Source organism: Thermoascus crustaceus (genome assembly GCF_041956765.1).
Source record: "Thermoascus crustaceus strain CBS 181.67 unplaced genomic scaffold VTN00scaffold_5, whole genome shotgun sequence".
NCBI classification, from domain to species: domain Eukaryota; kingdom Fungi; phylum Ascomycota; class Eurotiomycetes; order Eurotiales; family Thermoascaceae; genus Thermoascus; species Thermoascus crustaceus.
Window position 1 is genome coordinate 2,021,020 of NW_027192531.1, and position 21,402 is coordinate 2,042,421.

The window sequence follows — 21,402 nt, forward strand, 5'->3', positions numbered from 1 at the left end:
AAAAGGAGAGGGGGGAGAGGGGGGAGAGGGAGAAAGGTCACATTGTCTATCTATCTGCCTGGAATGTGTTTGTTCCGTCGTTTAATGCAATGCAATGCAATGCAACGCAACGGACATCCTGCTGGCTATATAGAGGGATTGACCAACTGGCTGACATATCTAAGGTTCTTAACCATGTATGACTTACTGTCAAGAAAGCCCCTACTTGATTGTAGACCTAGCTAGCTAGCTAGGCTATATCGGAAGTTAACGTTAGAAGGGAGAAAGAGCCTCCTATATCGATAGACTTACGTATATCGATTCATTTAGCAAGTTCTTGAAAGATATGGATATTTTTGGCGGGAGACGGGTTGGACGGATTTCAGTTCAAATGAAATATCAAAAATTTCATAGTTGTCTGAAACTATGTAGTTAGGTTATAAGTAATTACTATCTATATAGATAGATACATACCTAGATACCCGTACCTAGGTATTGTATACAGATAGATAGGTAGATAGATAGACAGGTCCGGTACGGTACCTATATTATAGACACATGCTTTCTGTATAAATCGGGAAAAAGGTAGTCAAAGATGAATAAGGTAGGTTAAGATGATGATAGACGATAGATGGGATGAGCTAATGCAAAAATGCCGGCACAAATGCAAGAAAGACAAAGATCGTCTCGTATGCTGAGTCATGATAAACAACATCAACAAACGAGGATGGGACAAAACCAAGGCAAAAACAGAAAAACGACAAAAGGCCCAAATCACCAACTGCCAATGCAAATGCCAATGCTAAACGAACAAAAACAAGAAATGCTTTTTCTCCAAAAGAACCAACTAACAATTTCCAGATGGGGTCATGACTCGTAAATGCCGTTATCTTTCCAAAGATGTGAGAATGATGCAGGATGGACGAGCGGGAATGCTATAAGACGGCGGACTTGGTTCAGTTTTGAGAAAGCTCCAGACCGAAGGGAACGAAAAGAAGAACACCAAACACCATCCCAGACACTCGAGTCTCGTTGCAAGCTTTCGAATGACAACGCCAACTCCAACAGGCCCGAATCGCCGGAATACAAAAGAAAATATAAGTTCCCCTGGTTGCTAGATAGACTGTCGGTCAAGTCAGTTCCCAAAAAAAGAAAAGAAATGCAAAACAGCGAAAGAGAATAGTCATGCAGAAAGTAAACCAAAAGTATAGAAATCCAAGAATGGCATGCATAGACAGGCGGGGATGAGGAAATATTAAAATGCGAAGTGAAATCCGGGCGGTAGAAACCGATCGAGATGCATCGCTTTAGATAAGAATATCGAAAATCACTTTCCAAACTCCACAAACGCTCAATTTGCCAATTTTCCTGACGAAAACGCCGATTGATGAACGACAGAAGACGTAAACGTCTCGTGTTGAGGGAAGCATAAGCTGTGGTGATGGTGGCAGTCTAGTAGCTTCTTTTAGAAGCTGAACAGTCCGCTTCGTTTCTTTCCGAACGGGTAGATGACCAGTGCAGCAAGGAACAGTCCGACTGTGATCCCGATAGCGACCTGAACCATCCCATATCCGATGTCGAAGACCACCCCACTGAACTGTTCACTGTTCGTATAGCCGTGCTGCGAGAAATTCTTTTGCGCATCCACAAAACCCTGAGTCCCATTCGTGATGATAGAATAACGGGACTGGTTCCCCGTCATCTCGTCGGCAGATGTTATACCAGACACCAGGGATCCACTTGCTGCAAGGCCGGAAGGGACTTGAACGAAGATTGCAGGCAAGATAGCTGCAGCTGCCAGACCATGACGTAGTCGACTATAAAGGTTGCCGATCACGCCAATGACGAACGCACCCAAAGCATTAGCGACTTGAGTGTTGGAAGCAAACCGTTTCATGCTGAAGTAGTTAACGACGTAACCAGCAAACGAGATAATCAGCATCATGGGCACCTGCTTCCATTTTGCCTGGTTGATAGTGGTGAGGCAGAAGGTGAATGCCAGGACAAAGGGGAAGTGTTGGAGATATTCATTTGTGATCGGGCTAGCAGGACAGGTGTATTCTGAACTAGCGTTCGAATCCAGGAGGCCATAAACAGCGGTACCAATTGTGATACCGAAACCAAGGAAGAGGGAGTAGATAATCGCGTAGACCATGCGGACGGATCCGGCCACGATACTGCGTGACTGAAGTTCCAGGCTTCCGCATAGCACCATGTAGCCAGGTAGAATGAGGGCAATGGAAGACTGAGCCAGGGCAGAGAAGCAGAAGAGACGCCCCCCCTTGTACGGTATGCTGCCAAATGCTCTAGCCAGGAATGACGTCAGGACGGCGGCGGAGATCTCAAAGACATTCGAATAAAGTTCCGATCGTGGGGAGAGCACCAGCTGAAGGATTCCAAGAAGGCAACCAAGCAGAAAGGCGATAGGCATATCGATGGGTCGCGCACTGAATGCAAACGGGCCGACAGTGGCGCTAGCAAATCCATGCATGATGATGAGGAGCCAGACGGGGAATTTTTGCTTCTGCTTCATGACCTCATCCAGGCGTTGGATCGCCTCTTCCACTCCAATGACATCGTGAACGACCTCTTTGTAGATCTGGTGGGTATCCGCCAACTTGCCCAGATCGACGCCCTGGGCTGTCTTCACCAACTTCACCTCTGTTGTGTGCGTCGACGCATCGTCAAACGAGATAATCATGCAGCCTGGTATGTAGAGAAACTGGCCGTCGATCTCTAACACACGAGCAGTCATCCTCATGTACTCCTCCAGCCGATGGGTTGGAGCTCCGTACTTCATGAGGGCTCGACAAAGCCGTATCAGATACCTTTGTCGAGAAAGGATCTCGGCGATGTGCACGGTAATCCGAATCTCATCCTCGAGGTGTGGCTCCCCCATCGTTTAGGGACGGGTATCCCACCACTGCTCCTTGACCGCTTAAGCCCGGGTCGCTGCCCAGCTGTTGAAGGACTCGAAACCGAGTTCTTGGCAGTTGAAGCAAGAGACGTGGCAGACAGGTTGGGAGATTTGTCGTACCATTTTCTCGGTTTCGGGGGCCTGCTGGGGGATGCTCCTCGAGAACTCTGCTCTCCAAAACTTCCTCCGCGATAGTGGCCTCCCACAGCCTGGCTGGCAGCCTGATGGTCGTAGAGCTTCAGTAGAGTCGATAGGATACCTCCCCGGTAATGTGTTGGTCGTTCGACGTATGCATCAGGATCCCGGTCTTCGACGGGCGTCACCTGTCCAGAACGGAATCCTGGAGACGGAGCACGAACTCTAGCCAATGGATTAAAATCCTTTCGAGTCATTTGCTGGACGAGCTGATGGGCTTCGGAAGTACGGTTCGTTCGTCGCCTTTCTAGTGATCCGTCCTCATCGTCGTCCGTCGAATCCTCGAGGAACTGTTTCTCAGAGAGACTGATCATAGGAATCTCATCCCCGTCCTCTGAGATCAGTCCTGACTCGGTGGGTGTGGACACGACCGATGATGGCAAGCTGGAACGGGGACTTGGCTTCGGAGATTTTGAACGATTCAGCAGGGAGGCAAGCCTCTGCGCCCTTTCCTGGGCTGAGTGGATAGCTCTCTCGCTGACTTCATCGTCCCCATTGATCCCCGGTGAACTGGCTCGAGAGTGGACCGTGATCCCTATGGCTTCTGTCGGCACATTGGAGCCGGCATCCGTCAGGGGGGGAAGCCTCGAGGGTGTATCCACTCTCTCTGCATATGGAATGCTGGCGGTAGGCAATGGCCGTTGAGGGAAGCCCCTTCCATCGCCTCGAAATTCTGACATCGGTCTGCTTCGGGTTTCGTCACGCTCGGGCTCAGTCACCGTGAACTTGACACGATTCGCGCTCTTGAGAATGCCTGCATTCCTGGGCCTGCCCTGAGCGCCACTCGGATCGTGAGACCTGTCATTGGGGGTAGGGAGGGGTGATGTATGTGATCCCGTGGACGATCTGCTCGTCTCCCCAGATTGATCTGTCAGACTTGGCCGTCTGGACGAAGCTGGTGGAAGGTCAAAGTAGCCGCCTGCCATCGCGCAGGATGGACCAGGTTAGTCTGGCAGATTCCGAACGGTCGAGGCCAAGCTTATGGTGGGTGAGGTTGCTGTCCGTCTCCCAGCAACGGTCAGTTATGCTGCATCCCAAGACACTTCAGTGCCACAAAGAGGAAGGCCACAGGATGGCCCGAACTCCGGGGTTCTCAGGTTGGTAGCTCACAGCAAGAGTCAAGGGAAAATGAAAAGAGTCTGGAACACTTTTGTAGAGCACCTGACTGCAGCGGTACCTTGCACCCGACCTGGTGCCGGTGCGAGATGCTGGATAATGGCCCCTACAAGGAATGATAATACGTCATGCATACATAATCAGACCGGTTGCAAGGCGAAGAGACAGCACTGGAGAAAGGATATAAGAGCTGAAACGTGGAACAAGGTGAGACGGCTCCCCTCCAAGGCCTGGCTTCCTGGGAAGATGGTGATGTATGGGACCTGGACGGATGCGGCGACGGTGGACACAAGAGAACCCGAACCGGACAAACACAGGTAGAGCGAGGGCCCAACCCGGAACTGCAGGACAAATTCTTTTGTGTGGGTGTGGTTGAGACTAGTTAGCGAGAGATAGATGGTCAGAGCAGCGAGAGACGAAAGCGGATTAGAGATGTAATAGTCGGTCTCGAGCGAGCGGAGAGGTAGGATGGATAGATAATAAAAAGTGTGAGCAGATGGGGGATTCAGTGTTCAAGAAGGATAAAAAGGGTGACACCCTGCCTCTCTCCATCGGGCTGCGACGGCGTGGAGGCATGGAGCGGCCTTGCTTCTCATCGCAGCTATGCTACTATCTTGGTCGTTGACGACTCGGTTCCACGGGATCCACGCGGAGGTACCACAGTGGCCACAATGTGAGCAAGAGCTGGGCAGCAAGTGCAAGCTTTCGATATCAACCTTTTGCAAACGACCCACCGCAATGGCGTCGAACAGTCTGGATCTGGAACGGCGGATGGTCGGCTGGTTGGGAGCAGAGTGGAGTATCATCCCAAGGAACTCCCTGGACGCAACGATCGCCGTCGGGAGGGCCCATCGAGCCTAGCGCCCGCTCTGCGGCCATGGTCGGTCAGTCTATTGGCATCAAAAGTCAGGATCTGTCAATCTGTCTCACCCTGAGGATTCCACGGCTTGTGATAAGGTGTGGTGTTGAGGCTTGCCGGCGCGAGAGACCCTCCAACGGCGCTGCGAGGGAGAAGCATAAAGGCGCTGGGGGCAGCAACAGAGAGCCCCATCCCAAGAATGCATGACGACGCACACATCTTTTTTTCTCCGCTGTGCAGGATCGTCAAACGATGTTTGGGAGTGGTCTCGAGAAGGGAGTTTGCTGGGGGAGAGAGAGAGCACGCGGTTACGTGTCAGCGTAAGAGCTCCGGGCCTTGACATCATCCGCGGAGAGTCTGTGAGATGCTGCTCCCCTGGCGCTTCGACTTGACACCTCGACCTGCGTGTACTGGGTGTACACTCTCTCTACTGTACAGCACACAAAAGGGATGCTTGGATCGACGCTGATAGTGTCCTCTACGTGCGATTGGCAGCCCAAAACCTCCTGTCAAGCGCTCTGCAGACGCTGCACAGAGCGCTCTAGGCCCCATGCGCCCCGGGCAGCCCGATTGGGAGATGCCGGCAGGAGGCGAGTCGCCCAGCACCTTCTAGCACGCTTCTACCGTCCGAACCATCACGGCCATCGCCTCATCCGCCCGATATTAATAGGGCACTGTCCACCTCGTGGAAATACCAGCCCCCCACGGTCGGCGAGCTTATCCGCACGGTACCAACGGGGAGGTCGCCATCGCGTCGATCAGGAACTCGCGACGTGGTCTCCCAGCCTGTCGACCTGGTCGGGAAACCCCCTAGGCCGCCAGATATCGATCTGGATTCAAAACAACGTCTCCCGGTCCGGAACCTGGTCATGTCGATCACGTCAACTATAACGAGACCAAGCTCACCAAACGTAAGCTCTTCGCGTGCTGTTTTCAAATTCACCGTGATAGTGGTACCCTCTGACCCACCGCTCTCCGACGGTCCTGGTACTGCTGTCGAGCGCTGAGGTCTGTGAGAGCAACATGTTCCCCTATTCCACTACGCCCCCTCTCCTTGTGCGCAAGTACCTCTTTCGTCTGGCTGATGCTCATGTACATGGGTTACACCATCCATAGGGAAATGGTGACAGACAAGAACCCTCTACATCCTGTGTTGCAGCAAATTGACGTATCCCGCCAAGGAACGACAGTCGAGGGGAGCCGTGGACTCCGTCAAGACCGCTCTTTGGGTGCGCTTTGATCATGAAGTTCAAAGCTGACAGACCAACGTCTTGTACGGGGTTCGGGTTGGTCTCGAGGACGGCCGCACGGTGGTTGTACCTGTCACCTGCGCCGTATCCTGGGCGTGATTGGCAACTGGACATGCAAGGAGGATGCATAGCCGTCTCATGCAAGTGCGGGTATGCTATAGCTCAGCTGTCCGGTCGACCGTAAGCTTATCTGGCTGTATCTAGAACGGACAGGGTGCCTGCTGACCGTTCTTCCGGACTCGAGAGACCTTCAGAAACTTGGGATAAGGTCATCACCGCCGCCATCTCCAGGAAAAATGCGTTCAGAGCCCTAACCTTCGAACGCACATGTTAAGCTCGTGTTACCCACGCAGACTGCCTATTACTTCACCCACCCGTGCACACGGGCCACCTCGCTGCCGAGGATGACAGCACCACACACCCCTTTATAAGCAAGGACCAATCTTTTAGTTTTGATCAGAATTCTCGCGGTAACAGGGCAGAAAGGATCTGAAACCGCCATCGTCATTGGAGCGCTCATAGCTGCCTCCCGCATTATGGATTACGAATTACGATAATTGTGCACCACTCTGTACAATGTATCCCCCTTGGATAATTACCATCATGCACCACTCCGGTTTCCAACGGATCGATCGAGCTCAGGTCGTTATGAGTCGTGCGGGGGGAGGTACGTTGAGTGTAGGTGTGGACAAAGTCGATGTGGCTGATAACGATCCTATTTGCGGCGTCCACAACTCGAGGACCTTCGGGTCGAGTGGAGCCAAGCCCTCAAGCTTAAATCACACGGACACAAAATCACTGGACCTCACATATCAAGTCTCCACACGGGCTGCAGCGACAACAAGCCTTACAAAGCAGATTTCTCCTGCTCTCATGTCGCGACCATGGGGAAACTTCTCGAGTCGCTAGCGGTTCGACAAGTATCCTGGGCATCTATACAAAACCCGGGCCGACTCCGGGTCTAGCCCGCTAGAGCATGATAGCCGGGAGTCTAGCCGCGTCATGTAGAGTTTTCAATGTCCGGCGGAATGTGGATGACTCAGGTCCAAAGTTTGTATTTGCTAATCTTGGTCCAGCAGCAAGCAAAATAGGAAGCAATATCGCCACTACCGCCCACTGGTCGATCCACAAATCTGGCCACGCGCAGGCTAACGAATAATGAGCAACCCGAAAATTTGTTTATCATCGACACATCTAGATCGCAGAGGTCACCGCCCCAACCGCGCCAAGTAGCACGTCAGGACTATCATGTGAATGAAGGAGAAGAGGTGCGAGCGCCGACAAGTACCCCTCAACAGAGATTTAGCTCCCCGAACTCATGTATCACATTGCGCTGATACTGCATCTCACGCATTAGCCCGCTACTGGAAAATCTTCCTACTTCCCAACCCGAGGGGCCGGCAAAATAGTACACGGTCTCGAACCCAGGTAAATCTTGTATGTTCTCGACCATCTGGTCGGCCTGGCCTTAGCGGCAGCCGCCGTCGAAAAAAAAATTTTTTTATCTGGACACCGAGAGAAGCGCTTGCATAAGGCTGCCTCCCTTATCATTATTGCTCCTTCATCCAATTGGCAGAAATTTCCGAATGAGGGAAGGAAGACTGCTCAGTATTACTGATCCATAAGTGCAGGTTGAAATATCAACTGTTTCCCCACCACCCTGTTTCAAGAATTCTCCTTCATTCTTGCAGAATTTTCACACATTCTGCCAGATAATGTGCTTGCTGTCCTTTTTCTTCCATACGGCCCTATACGGATCCACTCTGCTGCCTCGGGACCGGGAAGGATAAGCGGAACCGCAGTCGCGGCGCTCACCGAAATAGGAAAAAAAAAAGTGTACTTCTGGCCACAAATCTTCTATCGCTGCCCGACGATACGGAGTAGTGAGATTTTGGTCAGTGCGATGAGATATGTGAAAAGCCCATGCGTTTTAAGAGCAAACGCTTTGGCCTATTCCCCATTGCCCCTGTCCATGGAATCTTTGCCAGGCCCCTTGCGTTGGAGGACCTTGAGAGAGCGGTCTGGGTAGATTACACTATTCTCTCTCTGTGCTTTGCGAAGAATCGACATTTGAACAGGATGATAGAACAGCAGTAACCATCATTTACAATACAGTAAGGGCTTACGACCACTGGCAAAGCTCCAATGCAGCACGCTGCCGTCTGAATCTTTCAGGTATGGATTTTTCTTACATGAAACTGATAGAATAATAGAGAACCTCCGTCGTTTGAACTGTCGCGTCGCCATGCCGCCGATGAAAGCTGCTCCCGTAGGCAGCAGCTGCTGCATCCGGCATCCGGAAAACAGTGGACCTGCTTGAGCCGCCTCCTCGACCTGGTCTTGATTCAGGCTTCACATTGCCACTTACATGATTCCTCTGATCTAACGCTTCAGAAGTTGGGACACAGACAGCCGGACCCACGACCTCTGCAAGTTACGATTGCTGGCCATGCAATCGCAGTCTCTCGTTGGAATACGGCCAATTCAGTGATGCAGGTGAACCAGATCCCGACGCAGGTCCAGCGGAGATGGCGGAGTTTTTTCCTCAGAAAAGACAATTTCTGAAAAAGCGGACCTCGAGGTGTGCTGTCGCCAGTCGTTATCTCCCGGTGGACATCGTGCCTGTAGGTTGTCCGTCACTAACTGTTTATGCAATGTTTAGCTCGTTCTGAAACTGGGGATCCATCCCGCCAGTTCAGTTATGAATGCATTACCTCTTCACCTACTTTTTTGAGCTATCCGACTTTTCCTCCCATACCGATGATACCACACGATAACGCGCTGGCGCAAACCCTCGAGGGACACGTAAGACTTGATCTGTCTGACCCGCAATAATAATAGCATGCAAGAGGGAAGGAAACAATGGGATTATGATCTTGAATAGAGGACAATCAAGAGGTTTGTCGGAGATATCCTTCTTCGCATTCTGTTGCGATCTGGACGGGAAGAATGATTCGACGAGTCACGAATCTCAGATAGTCCCTGCAAGGCACGATCCCGTAGGCACACACATAGGACGTGACTCGGTCTATGCTCGGGGAGGATTTTCGTAGGCAGGCGTGTTGGCAGCAGGGTTGTCAGATCTGTCTGCTGCTGCCTCGAGGCTGTCCCGGAAAACACACGCAATGGTGATATGTCTCCGAATCGATCGTTGTGTGCTGATCATGATCTTCAGGGACAAGCGACAAACTGCACTGCCCTACCTAACCCTACCATTGAAACACTTGGTCCTCGGAGCCTTACTCCGTTGCCTCTGCCCCTACCGGCGTTGACTGAGCCGCGGTGATCGACATTTGCCGTTGCGGTTGTCGGGCTGCGTTGAGTTTTCCCTATGTCCATCATCCCTTCGGCCCGCAGCCCGCACACCCGCTTCGCTCATCTTCCCGTAGCTTCCGCTCGACGATCGACACATCCCGGCTCCACTCTGCCGATTCCCATAATCCATGCATCTCTGTTGATTCACATTTCGCCCTGGGTGTCCCTACATACATGGAGAGCTGGCGGACGATAATAATAACAACATGATGTCCCCTGGACTTCTGGACGGAGATACGTGACACGTAAACGTCTCAGACACACAACAACTCTCCCTACGGAGCCCTACAGTATGCAGACCGTCTGACCAGCTGACCTTTCCAAGAAAAGGAAAAGGGAGAAGGAGAGATGCAGAAGTGGATATACGCCAGCTGGCCTTGGTCGTGGAAGTGAAAGCGAGGTAGCCATGCCATGCCATGTGAAAACTGTGAGCACCTGCCTGTTGGAGGATCAACTTCGGTTTGCTACTACTACTACTACTACTCTGGCCATTTTCTTCATTCGGTATATGCTGTTGCATCCAAGGATCTACAGAGTACTGCTTGCTACTGCTAAGTGTCTACTATCTACCCTTAGTTGTTACGCAGTACGTCGATCTCAAGTCTCAGAGCAAGAGCCACAACGGGAACATAGCACAGCAATAGCCTGCTACTCCATACTGCGCACGCACTTGAGAGCGTTGAACCATTGTCCTGCACGTGGGGTTCAGTTCAGCTCAGGTCGAGCAGTCGTAAATCATTAACCCAAGTGGAAAGATAGACATTGGAGGAGGGGGAGGGGGAGGGGGGAAAGGGGAAGAGAAGAGGAGAGAAGATGCTGTACCAAGTCCATCATACCCCCGTATACTCTGTAGAGCTGTCTACGTAGAGTAGTCAATGACATCGTAATTTAGAGGAAACCGGAATATCAATATATCTGTCCAGGATAAGAAAAGAAAAGATAGTCGTGTCATGTCAGCTTAGATTCGCACATCCCTATATAGAAGATCACTTTCCTATCATCTTGGTCTTGGTCTTGAGTAATATATAGCATCAATCAAGTGATTAATCAACTAACTGAGAAAATGAAATAGTTAAAAAAAAAGAGAGAGAGAGAGAGAGAATAATAAAATAAATAACCTTATTCCACAATCTAACCTATGTCCCAAACCCAAGTCCCAAGATCAACAGCACTCTAGGATATGAGACAAGTTAGATACACGTAAATATAAACATGCGATATATAGGTGGGAACCAGGCATCATTTATCACGATATATACAGGTAAGTATTTACCATCTCAGGTACTTACCTAGGTATAGTACCTATTGATATTATATCAGATTCTACCCTATAGTCCCTACCTACTACGACTTTTCAAACTCCCTTTCTCTCTTCCTTCCTTCCTTTTCCATGGACATGACTTAATAAGTAAACCTTACCAGTAGGTCACTAGGTCCCAGACTCTCAAAGCAAGCAAGATATAGACCCAGATCTTGTCTTGTTCCTTTTACCTACTCTTTATAAACCAACATGTTCTCTGTCCTGTGAGCACCTGTAGTACGATTTTGGTTCTTGTATGGTTCTTCTCTTCTATATAAATAGAATCTTAATCCAAGGTTGGAGTTTACAACTCTATTTAATCCAATACACAGTGCTTCTGTGGAGAGAACAGAGGAATTCCCCCTGTCTGGAATGTATATATATATATATATTTATATACCGATCCTGAGCATGCCACTCGCTAGACAATGACATAACATGGCTAGTTATCGAGATATGCTATGCACATACCTCCTAGACTCGCGGAACAGAATGGTAAGTGATGGTTACCCTATATCCCCTGTCCAAGCAATTTACCTTGCTGCTTTTCTTATTTTGTTCTCGGCTGGCTTTGTCTAGAGCCTGTGACCTATCATAGTGCTTAGATACCCTCCCATAGCTTCAAAATCACATGGTTTTAGAACAGCAATCTGCCAAACCACCAGAACAGGGGGGAGGGGGTAACAAAAGAGATGGTTCACTACTGTACAATAAGAACCGGGACCGGGCCACCATGGAAGGCACTCATTCAGAGTTATCTGGCTTTCTTTTTCTAGACTGAAATGTTTCTAAACGAAATAAGCGACGTAATGCGTTTGGAACTTAGACAATAGAGAGGAGGAGGAACTCTGGCACTTTACTCATTACTCAACCAGTGCAGAGATAATATTTCGATTTTGATTGTCTGCGGCTCTATCTAGCTGGGCTAGAAATCAGATGGATACCTAGAGGTACCTTAGGCTTAGGTAGATAGACACAGGTACCGTGCTAGGATAGGATATACAACATGCATCTATTATATTACCGGCCTGTCTGTATATCTGAATGAATGAAACACTCGACGGGCGGGGCCCGACTACCTACTTAACCTAGAAGAATATAACTAGGCAGGCAGGCAGTGTCAGAAATTCATATATAGATATATATAAATAGACTTACCCCATCTCCCTTTAAATCCAAATCAACAATCTAAATACCGCGCCTGAATTCGAATATATAGAACAAAAAAGCTTTAGGCTAGCCTCCCTTACAGTACCTTCAATTCGACTCAACCACAATTCAAAATTCAACTCAACCCAAGCTGCATTATGGTCTGGCTCTGGTTTTGGCTTGTTCGTGCTCAAATTGACGCCGCAGAAGCACGCTCACCTGGACCAGATTTATCTAGTTTACTCGTTTATTCCATTTCCTTGACTTCCGCTTCAGCAGACAACGCTATACCATGCTATGCTATGTCCAAGACGTCGCATGCAATGCAATACAATGCAAGTCTGTTCTTTCTGTTTCTGTAGTCCGACATCGACTCGACATCGACTCCGTTCCATTTGCAACGAATCAACCAATAAAACAATTCAACGAATCAGATGAATCAATCAATCAACCAAACAAACAACCAAACCAGCGACCCTACCCGTATCGCCTCGCCAAAACAGATAGTAATATGAAAGACATGCGAGGGGAAAAAGAATACACTCTCGGCGAAACGGCGAAACTCCTACGAAGAAAACGCAAAAAGAAAGAAGACAAAAACCCAACTTGGTGTATCTAAGTGTTTTAAGTCATCTGAGATATCACATCACGTCACGAATGGAAGAACATTATCAACATTAAAGGAAGAAGAAACTCCAACCCAACCCGGGACCGGTTCCGGTTTTCGTTATACGGTCCATGTTCCCACCTGGCGGTAGGAAAAGAAAAAAAAATCCACCATCATCTCCGTTCTACACGACTCAGCGCCCCTAATACAAGACCGATGTCCTCCTTCGGTCGTTCGCGCCGTATTCGTACCCTTCCCTTGCTGCAGTCTTCTCCACCTCCGCCTTCATCGCCGTTTCCATCCCCTTCGATCTCTAGTCTCTGTAATGTGTTCCGCGTGTCTCGTTCTTCTAAGCGCTGCGCGCAGATGCGCAGGATCTGAGAAGACACGGAGTCCGCGGCGGAGCGGTAAAGCTCTATATCGTGTACGCCTGCAGCGAAGGAGTCGAGTGTAGGTGCGAGAGAGGTGGTTATGCGGGAGAGGCGGGCCGTTACTTGTTCGAGGGTATCTTCTGTAGTCGATGTAGGGGTAGAGGTAGAAGGTGGCGGTTGTTGGTGACTGGATGAGGGTTCTTGTTCTGTTGATTGTTCGTTCTTTTGATGTGTATTTACGGATGTGAGGTTTAGTGAGGCGAGGAGAGCTTGTTGTGAGGGATCCAAGAGCGATGTGTCGATAAGTTCGGATTCTGGTGGTTGTTGAGATGATGAAGGGTCAATAGAGGATGATGGATCTTGCTCTGATGACTGGGCATTTGTTTGATCGGATGGCTGTCCCTCTGGCCGCTGCACTGACGGTCGAGGAGGCTTGATGCGTGGTATTGAAGGTTGTTTAAGGAGAGCATTCAAAGAATGTCTTTCTTGTTGCAATCTGTAGTCATCTTAGCAAGATTTCGCAGTGCATAGCGTCCATTGCAGACATACCGTTGTATCTGTTCCTCCAACTCCTTGATTTTCTCCGCATTTTGGATATTTCTTGGATTCGGTTTCTTCACGACCACAGCCGGAGGCTCCTTATCCTCTCGTCCAAACCAGTCCGAGAGTTCAGACACGTTCGCAAAGTCCTTGAGCAGTTCTTCCTGGATCACTCGCGCTGCGACAACAATCAGAACCTCTCCCGCATTTCTAGTTCCTTGTCCCAGACAACCTACCTGCCAATCTTGCGCTCTCATCATCCGATCGGGACCGGGACGGTTTCTCTCCCAATGCTCGCGTGGCACACCAAGTCAAGAGCTGCCGCATCCGCCGGGGCTCAGATAAGCCCTCACTCGCGATATGCTTGTAGAAATCCTTCGTGTCCACCTCCTTGTGAGGCAGCGCTGTGAAAGCAAATAAAGCGTCAGTATCAGCACCCATATTATCTACAGGGTTACTATTATCATCATCAGGTTTCTGCAAAGGGTGAGAGTGTTGCCCACCATTGGACGCGCCAGAGTCAATCAGGGAGCTGGCTCGTCGCCCTCGCATCCCTAGACTGCTGCGCCTTTGCCCTTTCCCTGCCTTTTCTGACCTCATCTCCTTATTCCGGCGGATGACGGGTGTGTCTGCGAATGGCAGTGCGATCTTCGACGTGCCGGCCGGTGGCGGCTCGGGCGATACGAATCCATTGGAAGCAGCAGCAGCAGTAGTTTCGGTATTGGATTTGCTCGGTCTGCCTTTCTTGCGCTTCTTTTCAACAGCGGCGGCGGGAGGGAACGGATCTGCGTCGTCCCGTTGCTTTTTTCGCGTAGAAGAACGTAAAGGACTCTCTGGTTCTGGCGCCTCCCTGGTTTTTGTTTTTGTTGTTGTCGTTGCCGGCGCCGGCTCTGGAGACAATCGCCTCGCATTCCCGCGTGTTGATCTCGTAGCTCTCGTCGTCGTAGCCTCAGCTTTGGTACCCTCCTCCGCAGCACCATCAGTAGAAGTAGCAGTAGCCTTTGCGGACTTCGCCTTAGGTGGTCTTCCTCTCTTCGGTGATGGCCTCGGGGCTGGCTCCTCCGCGACTGGTTCTGGAATTGAAACACCGCCCGTGAGCGACGGCCTCGCCTTTTTCGACGACGTTATGCGCGTGAACTGGAAGCCGTCCGCATCCTCATCGTACTCTCCTATGGGTAGCATGAATCAGCGCGCTATACTATTCCAGGGTCCAATGTCCCCATCCCAACCATCCAGACAAGAAAACGAAAAAAAGTTAAAAAAATTCACTCACCAGCCTTCCTCTTCTTGTCCACCCCCGCTCCCTTCGTACCAGTCCCATTCGAATTCAAACCAGAGGCCCCATTAACGGCTCTGCTGCTGCCATCCTTCCTATTACCACTGCCATGATTGCTCTCTTCTTCCTTATTCAACCGCGCGCTCGCCCTCCTTCCTCTGCCTCTGCCCGTGGACGACGACGCAGGACGCGCGTGCGCCTGCGACGCCGCCATGTCAATTGTGCCCAGTGGTTCGCGACGCGTAGTCCTTGTCGATGAGGTTGTGAGGACAGCGGTTGTCATGTCAAAAGGGACGAGAGAACGGGGGGTTGGGCGTGGGCGCGGGGCGGTGACGATTTAGATCGACGCAACGATGACCGGCGAAACAAGGGACCTCTGTGCAGTCTTATGGTATATAGCTAGCTAGATGATATCCGAATCGAGTAGTCGCAGTACGTTCTCCCCCGCCGCGGGGGGGTTGGTGGGTGGTAGTTTGTCGATGTAAAGATAGATGGTTGGTAGCTTTCCAGCGGCCCGAGCAGGCGTCCGTTCCCAGTTCCACAACGCAAGCACAGGGAATGCCAGACGGTCCAGAAGTCCCTATCCCTATATGATCCGCTCGCGCGCCTCAGGCAGAGGAGGGCCTGGCGCCGTCGTTGCGTTGTGCGGTGCGATCGGGGGGCGTGACGGTTCGGTCGGTCGCTGTACGGAGGAGATTGGAACGTGAGGTCGGGGTCGCGCGCTTCGCAACGGGACGCGATGTGACAGGAGCCACGCCCGCAGGCTATTCCACCAGCCGCAACCTCAACTCAACTCGCCCGATTGTCGCGTGCGGTGCTCTGGATGGCCCTCAAAGCCCGTCTCGTACCGGACAGATACAGATACTCAGAAGCCGAAGGACGCTGGCCGCTCTGAAGTTTCGAGTCTTGCAGCCCGCGGTTGTTTTGGTCTTGGCGCGTGGAGACCGCGCTAGTCCGTTTCCGACCGACAGGAGGGGGCCTCGTGGAGGATGATATCAGTCGGTGAGACAGGGGAAGTTATCGATCTATCGACATGTCCATGGAGAATCTTCCAAGGCAAAGACTTCTCTTGATATTATAAAGTGTCGAAGGGCTAGCTATAGCACAAGAAGCCCATCTAAAGAACACAATACATCCATGAACTCCTCAACCCCATGATTCCTTTTGACTTCTGTCGTGTTCTTCCATTTATATGCTGTGCTGAAACTACTATAACGATAATAGATATGTAAAATGAAGAAGATAAGTACAGAGTCCATGGATTAACCGTAAATCCCTCATTAAGAAAAGACACAGCATAGATCGTATAGGATGACATGGCTCGTGATCCTTTAGATCCAGAAACTCACTCAAAGACGATGGGCCTCTCCGAACAACTTCTTCGGAAAAAAAGGTATAGAAATAATATCGCGCATCTCTGCGCATCTATTTTGAGGGTGTCTACATCGAGTCCATGGAAGGAGGAGGCGCCAGGCTGCCTTCGATTCGGCGCTTGGCCTCCTGCTTCTCCTCTATCGTGATGTTCTCTTCTTCCTTGCGCATGTCGGGCTCGAACTGTGGCTCGTCCGGGCTGTGACCGATGGACATGCCCACCCGGATCTGGAAAATATCCCAAGTCAGAATACAAGTGCGGTTACAGAGGCAGAAAGGTTGCTTACCAGGGTCTCCAGGGCTCCCTTCGAGTTGTCCACCAAGTCGCTGTCAAAGTTCATCATGCCCGGCTCAAACAGCAAGAGGACGGTACTACCGCCGAACTTGAAGTATCCCAGCTCTTCAGCTCTGGTCACCTTTTCTCCAGGCTGACGGGTGATCACCGTGCTTCCGACCATCATTGCCCCAACGCAGATGACCATGACACGGCCGTGCGCGACCGAGTCAATCGGGATCAGAACCCTCACGTTCTCGCCGTAGACATCCAACGCGGAGCGAATGGCCATCGGGTTCACCGTGTAATACTCCCCTTCAATGGTCTTGGGCGTACCCAGTACACCGTCGACCGGGATGTGGAAACGATGGTAATCCTGTGGGGCAAGACGGAAAATTCCCAGGGCACCATCTTTGTATCGCTGCACTTCATCTGGGTATGCATTACCGAGTAACCTCTCAACAGAGAATTCTCTGCCCTTCACCCAGATTCTGGTCGCGTCATCTATGCGATCAAAGACGACGGTCCGGCAGTCCGCAGGGGACACAACAATCTTCGGGTTATCCGGAGCAGAGCAAGGGCGAGAGCCCGGCTTCAGCGCCCGGTAGAAGAATTCGTTAAAGGTCTTGAACTGGTCCACTGGCAGCAAGACCTCCGACATGTCCAGTTGATGGAAATTGATGAAGTCCTCAATCTGACTGGCAGATGCGGGATCATCGTACTTCTTCCCTTGCTTTATACTCAGCGACTTGAGCATTTTCCGGACTGTGGTCCCGTCAGCTGTTGCACTCCACACAAAAGGACTTATCAGGACTTACTTCGTTTCTTCTCCATCTCTCTACTCTTCAGACCCTTGTAAAGCAAACGAATACCAAGCCGTACGTAGACACTCATCCGCTCCTCGTTGATCTGTCCAGTGATTCTATCCTGAACCAGAATATTCGCCGAGTTCGCGCCAAGCTTGTAGCCACCGTAAGATATCTTGGTAATCACCTTGGTGTACCATTTCCGTTGGGCCTGGCTCGAGGTGACGAATCCACCCATGACGAGGTTGTCGACTTGACGCCAGTCCTGGCTCGCGCAGGTGGCGAGGTGGGTGATGATATCCGCATCGGAGCGTTTTCCGAGTCGAGGTTGATGGCACACTGGGCATTCACGGATCTCGATGACATGTTCCTCACCACTCTCGTCGACTAGATCGTCAGGATGGAGGTCTTCATCACCTGCGGATGGCCGCCTGTCGCTGGAAAGCGTTGGCACTGCTGTCCCCTGGGGGTCAGCATTCGAGGGCATGGAGTAACTTGTTTCTGCTGCGAGTTCATCGCTGCTGGATTGATCCTCACTTTCAGTCGATGAGGGGTGTGGTACAAGGCTCTTGATCTTGGCTCCGATGCTCCCAACGGTCTTTTTCTGCAGGGCCTGAAGCGTGTCCTCGAGACAGATTACGGCCTGGTCAAAGGTCAGATCTGCGGTCTCGCTCGGCTCATTTTCAGCGGAAAATCTCGTGAAGAAGCTGTCGATGGTGGATTCCTTCAACGTCGAACCAAGAGTATCGAGCATCGTCGTCAGTTCGACCTTGCTGATGCGAGCACTGTCGTCAGCATCGTACTGTTTGAGCATCAATCTCCAAAACTGCTGCCGTAGCGCTCGGTATGGCATGTATTTGGCTTTGATGTAGAGTTCAGGGGCGTGCTTGTCTTCCCAGCGTTCCTTGTTCTTCAGAGTTAGTGGGATAACATAGAGTTTGAGATCGAATTCATCTTCCTCAGCAGGAGCATCCTCATCTGAGCTGCTAGCACCCGGGACATTCAACGTGCCACTGCTCTCAGAAGGGACGCTCGTTGGAGGGGTCTGTGACTGCTGATCCTGCTGGTCCTGTCCTGACAAAGAGGTGGCCGAGCTTTTAGACTTCAATGTCGGTTTTGACGCTTTCGACAAGCTGGTACTTGACGATGACCGGCTCAAGCCAAGTCTAAAGCGGGACTTGGTTGGAGGGGGCGTACCAGCAACCCCGGGTGGCCCCTGTAGTTTGTAGAGACCGGTCTCTGGATCCGCTTCCGGAGCGGCCTGAATGAGTGTCTGGAGCGGGAAGCTGGCTGAGGCGACAAAATCATTGCCCGAGAGCTTGTCTCTATCCATCACAGTGAAACTGATTGTGTATGACTGCTCGTGCTTCATTACCTGGAAGACCATTTTCTCATTGAACACCGGGTTCAAATTGTGGCGGATGACTCGAGTTCTCAGAGTCTTCCTTCCTAGAGAAGTTACAACGAACGGGTCCATGTCAAACGACGTACGTGTCACTGTACAATGGTCAGTTTCAGGACCTTGACGTGTAAGACTACGTAGCCATACCGTTCCGTTCGGGAGGCAGATCTGTGATCTTCACGACCTCCATAAACACGATCCCTTGAACGCCGTTCCCAGCACCCGTGAACTGATAAGCTCTGGCGGCAATTGACTTGCGCTTCAACCGGGCAATGCGCAGTCGCTTCTTCCGCTTCTCGACCACCTCAGGTTTCGTAGGATCATCGGTCTCATCGGAAGTTTCGTCGTCCTTTTCATCATCGAAATCGTTTGACGCGGCTTGAGACATATCCTCATCATCATCCCCGGCAGAGATTATAGCCTTGAACTTCTGGTATGTCTCGTGCGCCGGGGCCGTTGGGTTCGCCGTGTCAACAAGGGAGAATTGAAGGAGGATCTCGCCGGAGACATCACTCTCCTTCTTCTTCCCAGGCTTGCGCTTCGACTTGAGCGTGTACCAGTTTGGCTGGAATCGTGGTCAGCTTATGGACAAGACGATCAGACCGGCGGTAAGGACCACCCACCTGCTGGACGACCTCGCCTTCTGGAAAGATATCTTCGAGCGGGATGTCAAACTCGCCCAAGTAGTCTCTACCGAACCTATCATGGTCCCAGCAGGTGCATTCTAGAAGCGGCACTCCGACGACGGGCAGATCAAAGGTCACATTCCATTCGGGATTAAGAGTCTTGCTTATGGACGGGGTCGACTCTCGCGCGTCTCCGAGGGTGACTACTAAGTACTGATTGAACCATAAGTAATTGGCCTAACGCGAAGCAAGTGTAGCAACTTACTGGATCGCTTGTACCGCCTCTATCCTTGGCCGCAAGGTTCCTCCCCTACGTGACTTTCCATCAGCGACTACACACCGCTGGCGCGAGCTCCAAACGAGCTCCTCGATCTACGCGCAGCTTACCTTGAGAACACTTGTCCTCAGGATCAGGGGTTTGGGCTCTGTAGGGGTCCTCATGGGACTCGTGCTGCGACTCTGGCCGGGGGTCGGGATTGTGCTCTTGCTGCTTCGATGACTGAGACGCTGAGGAAGCGGCAGACGGACCATGATGTTGTGTTGATGTGGGGTCGGGCACAGGAGAGGAACTAGGAGCAGATGGAGGACGGCTGCAGAGACCTGACGTCCACGGGACTGGTTTCTCTACGCGACGCCTGGGGTGATCGATCCCAGTTAAATGAACTGAGGCTGAGCAGCGGCGGGTGGCATTGACTTACCTAGCCCTTTCTCACTACCGGCGGGTTGCTCAGCCGCAGCGTCCACGACAAAACAAGAGAGATCTTGGGATTGGACAGGATATCACCAGCAGGACGGGAGAATAGGAGCCACAACGGCTTGCTTGGCGGGGAGCATTAGGGAAGGGTGAGACTGGAGGAGCGACGAAGCGACTTATGCCAGAATTGCGTCGCGCACGAAGGGGGGTGCCCCGAAGCACCGTTCGTTGGGGGCAGAGAGAGGTCAGAATATCATCGAACGCAAGCTTCTGGCGGGGCGTCGGGGAACGAAGCAAACGCAGAGAGCTGCGGAACCTGCGGCACTGGAGAACGCGACGTCAGGCAGGCCGCAGAGCTCCCTGTGCTTTGCACGAAGACGAAGACCGATATGCCAGTAGTCTCGCAGACCCGCTCGACCATCAGCTATAGGGCCCTGGCCTCCACCGCGAACGACACCGCCCGGCGGTAGCAGACGTTCGTGTTTAGGAACCATCTTTGAGGCCTGCCTTGTGTCGACTCTCCTGTCTCCATCCAGGGCAGTCATGGCGCACAGCCTCATCCGCTGGTCAGGACCCGATGCTTGACCGCGAGAGAGTTGTATAACCTCATCTCGTCTACCAATAATTCCCACGCCCACGTCCTGCCCCGTGGCTAGGTTGGATGCACGACTCCACCTGGCCAGTGGCGCATTACTTTTCGCTTGGGCTTCGTCCGGCCGGAGATCCGGATAGCCTATGCTGGTTGAGCCCTGGTGAGGGGAAATCCTGCCCCTCAGCAGGTCAGTGGAAGGTTTCTCCGACCTACTGGACTTTTTCTTCAGGGTAAACATTGGCTAACGGGACGCTGTGAAACATCCAACGTCTCTAAAAAGAAAAACGCTCAGCCCGATCAAATCTAATTTCGATCCCTGCAGCCGCCCCGGCCCCTGCAATAATTGCAATCTATCCCAACAAAGAAACGTCACCCATCTCACCTCGAGTCTTTCTCCTCCCGCGCGGATCAGATCATTTAAGTTACAATATTCAAATAACCCTCGAGGGCGGACATGCAGGTCTTCAGCTGAAGAAAAAAACACCGCACCCTGAGAAAAACACCAAGGCCTTGTCACATCCCTCCATCCTCAAATTCTTATTGCACAACCAACTGGATCTCCGGCCCAATCGCCCGGTAACCAAGATTCTGACACCTCCCCCTCCAGGGCTGCATACATCTACTGTATATGCACGTTGCTACCGATTCGTCACCCCGCCAGGCCACCCCCATCACGCTCAATGACTGCCCTCTGCAGCGCTAAATTAACTACTGATTGGCAGACAGGAAAAGGCTGAAGAACCATCCTCTAGTTTACTACTCC

At 51.5% G+C, this 21,402-nt stretch overlaps 4 protein-coding genes across 4 annotated transcripts; all 4 read right to left on the bottom strand.

Annotated features, from left to right (window-relative positions):
• Positions 1–1,444: 1,444 nt before the first annotated feature.
• Positions 1,445–5,225, bottom strand: VTN00DRAFT_8232 (uncharacterized protein; the record flags this gene model as incomplete). The annotated part of the gene is made up of 4 exons (XM_069435064.1): positions 1,445–2,715; positions 2,808–3,845; positions 4,942–5,076; positions 5,138–5,225. 4 exons carry the CDS (start codon positions 5,223–5,225, stop codon positions 1,445–1,447), a joined length of 2,532 nt encoding a protein of 843 aa, XP_069286498.1.
• Positions 5,226–12,860: 7,635 nt separating this feature from the next.
• Positions 12,861–15,157, bottom strand: VTN00DRAFT_8233 (uncharacterized protein; the record flags this gene model as incomplete). The annotated part of the gene is made up of 5 exons (XM_069435065.1): positions 12,861–13,554; positions 13,608–13,776; positions 13,835–14,002; positions 14,102–14,767; positions 14,872–15,157. 5 exons carry the CDS (start codon positions 15,155–15,157, stop codon positions 12,861–12,863), a joined length of 1,983 nt encoding a protein of 660 aa, XP_069286499.1.
• Positions 15,158–16,314: 1,157 nt separating this feature from the next.
• VTN00DRAFT_8234 (uncharacterized protein) lies at positions 16,315–19,884 on the bottom strand (the record flags this gene model as incomplete). The annotated part of the gene is made up of 7 exons (XM_069435066.1): positions 16,315–16,473; positions 16,533–17,284; positions 17,338–18,822; positions 18,875–19,292; positions 19,351–19,566; positions 19,619–19,663; positions 19,741–19,884. The coding sequence occupies 7 exons, from the start codon at positions 19,882–19,884 to the stop codon at positions 16,315–16,317; spliced, it is 3,219 nt and encodes a 1,072-aa protein (XP_069286500.1).
• Positions 19,885–20,292: 408 nt separating this feature from the next.
• VTN00DRAFT_8235 (uncharacterized protein) lies at positions 20,293–20,877 on the bottom strand (the record flags this gene model as incomplete). The annotated part of the gene is made up of 1 exon (XM_069435067.1): positions 20,293–20,877. One exon carries the CDS (start codon positions 20,875–20,877, stop codon positions 20,293–20,295), a length of 585 nt encoding a protein of 194 aa, XP_069286501.1.
• Positions 20,878–21,402: the final 525 nt, after the last annotated feature.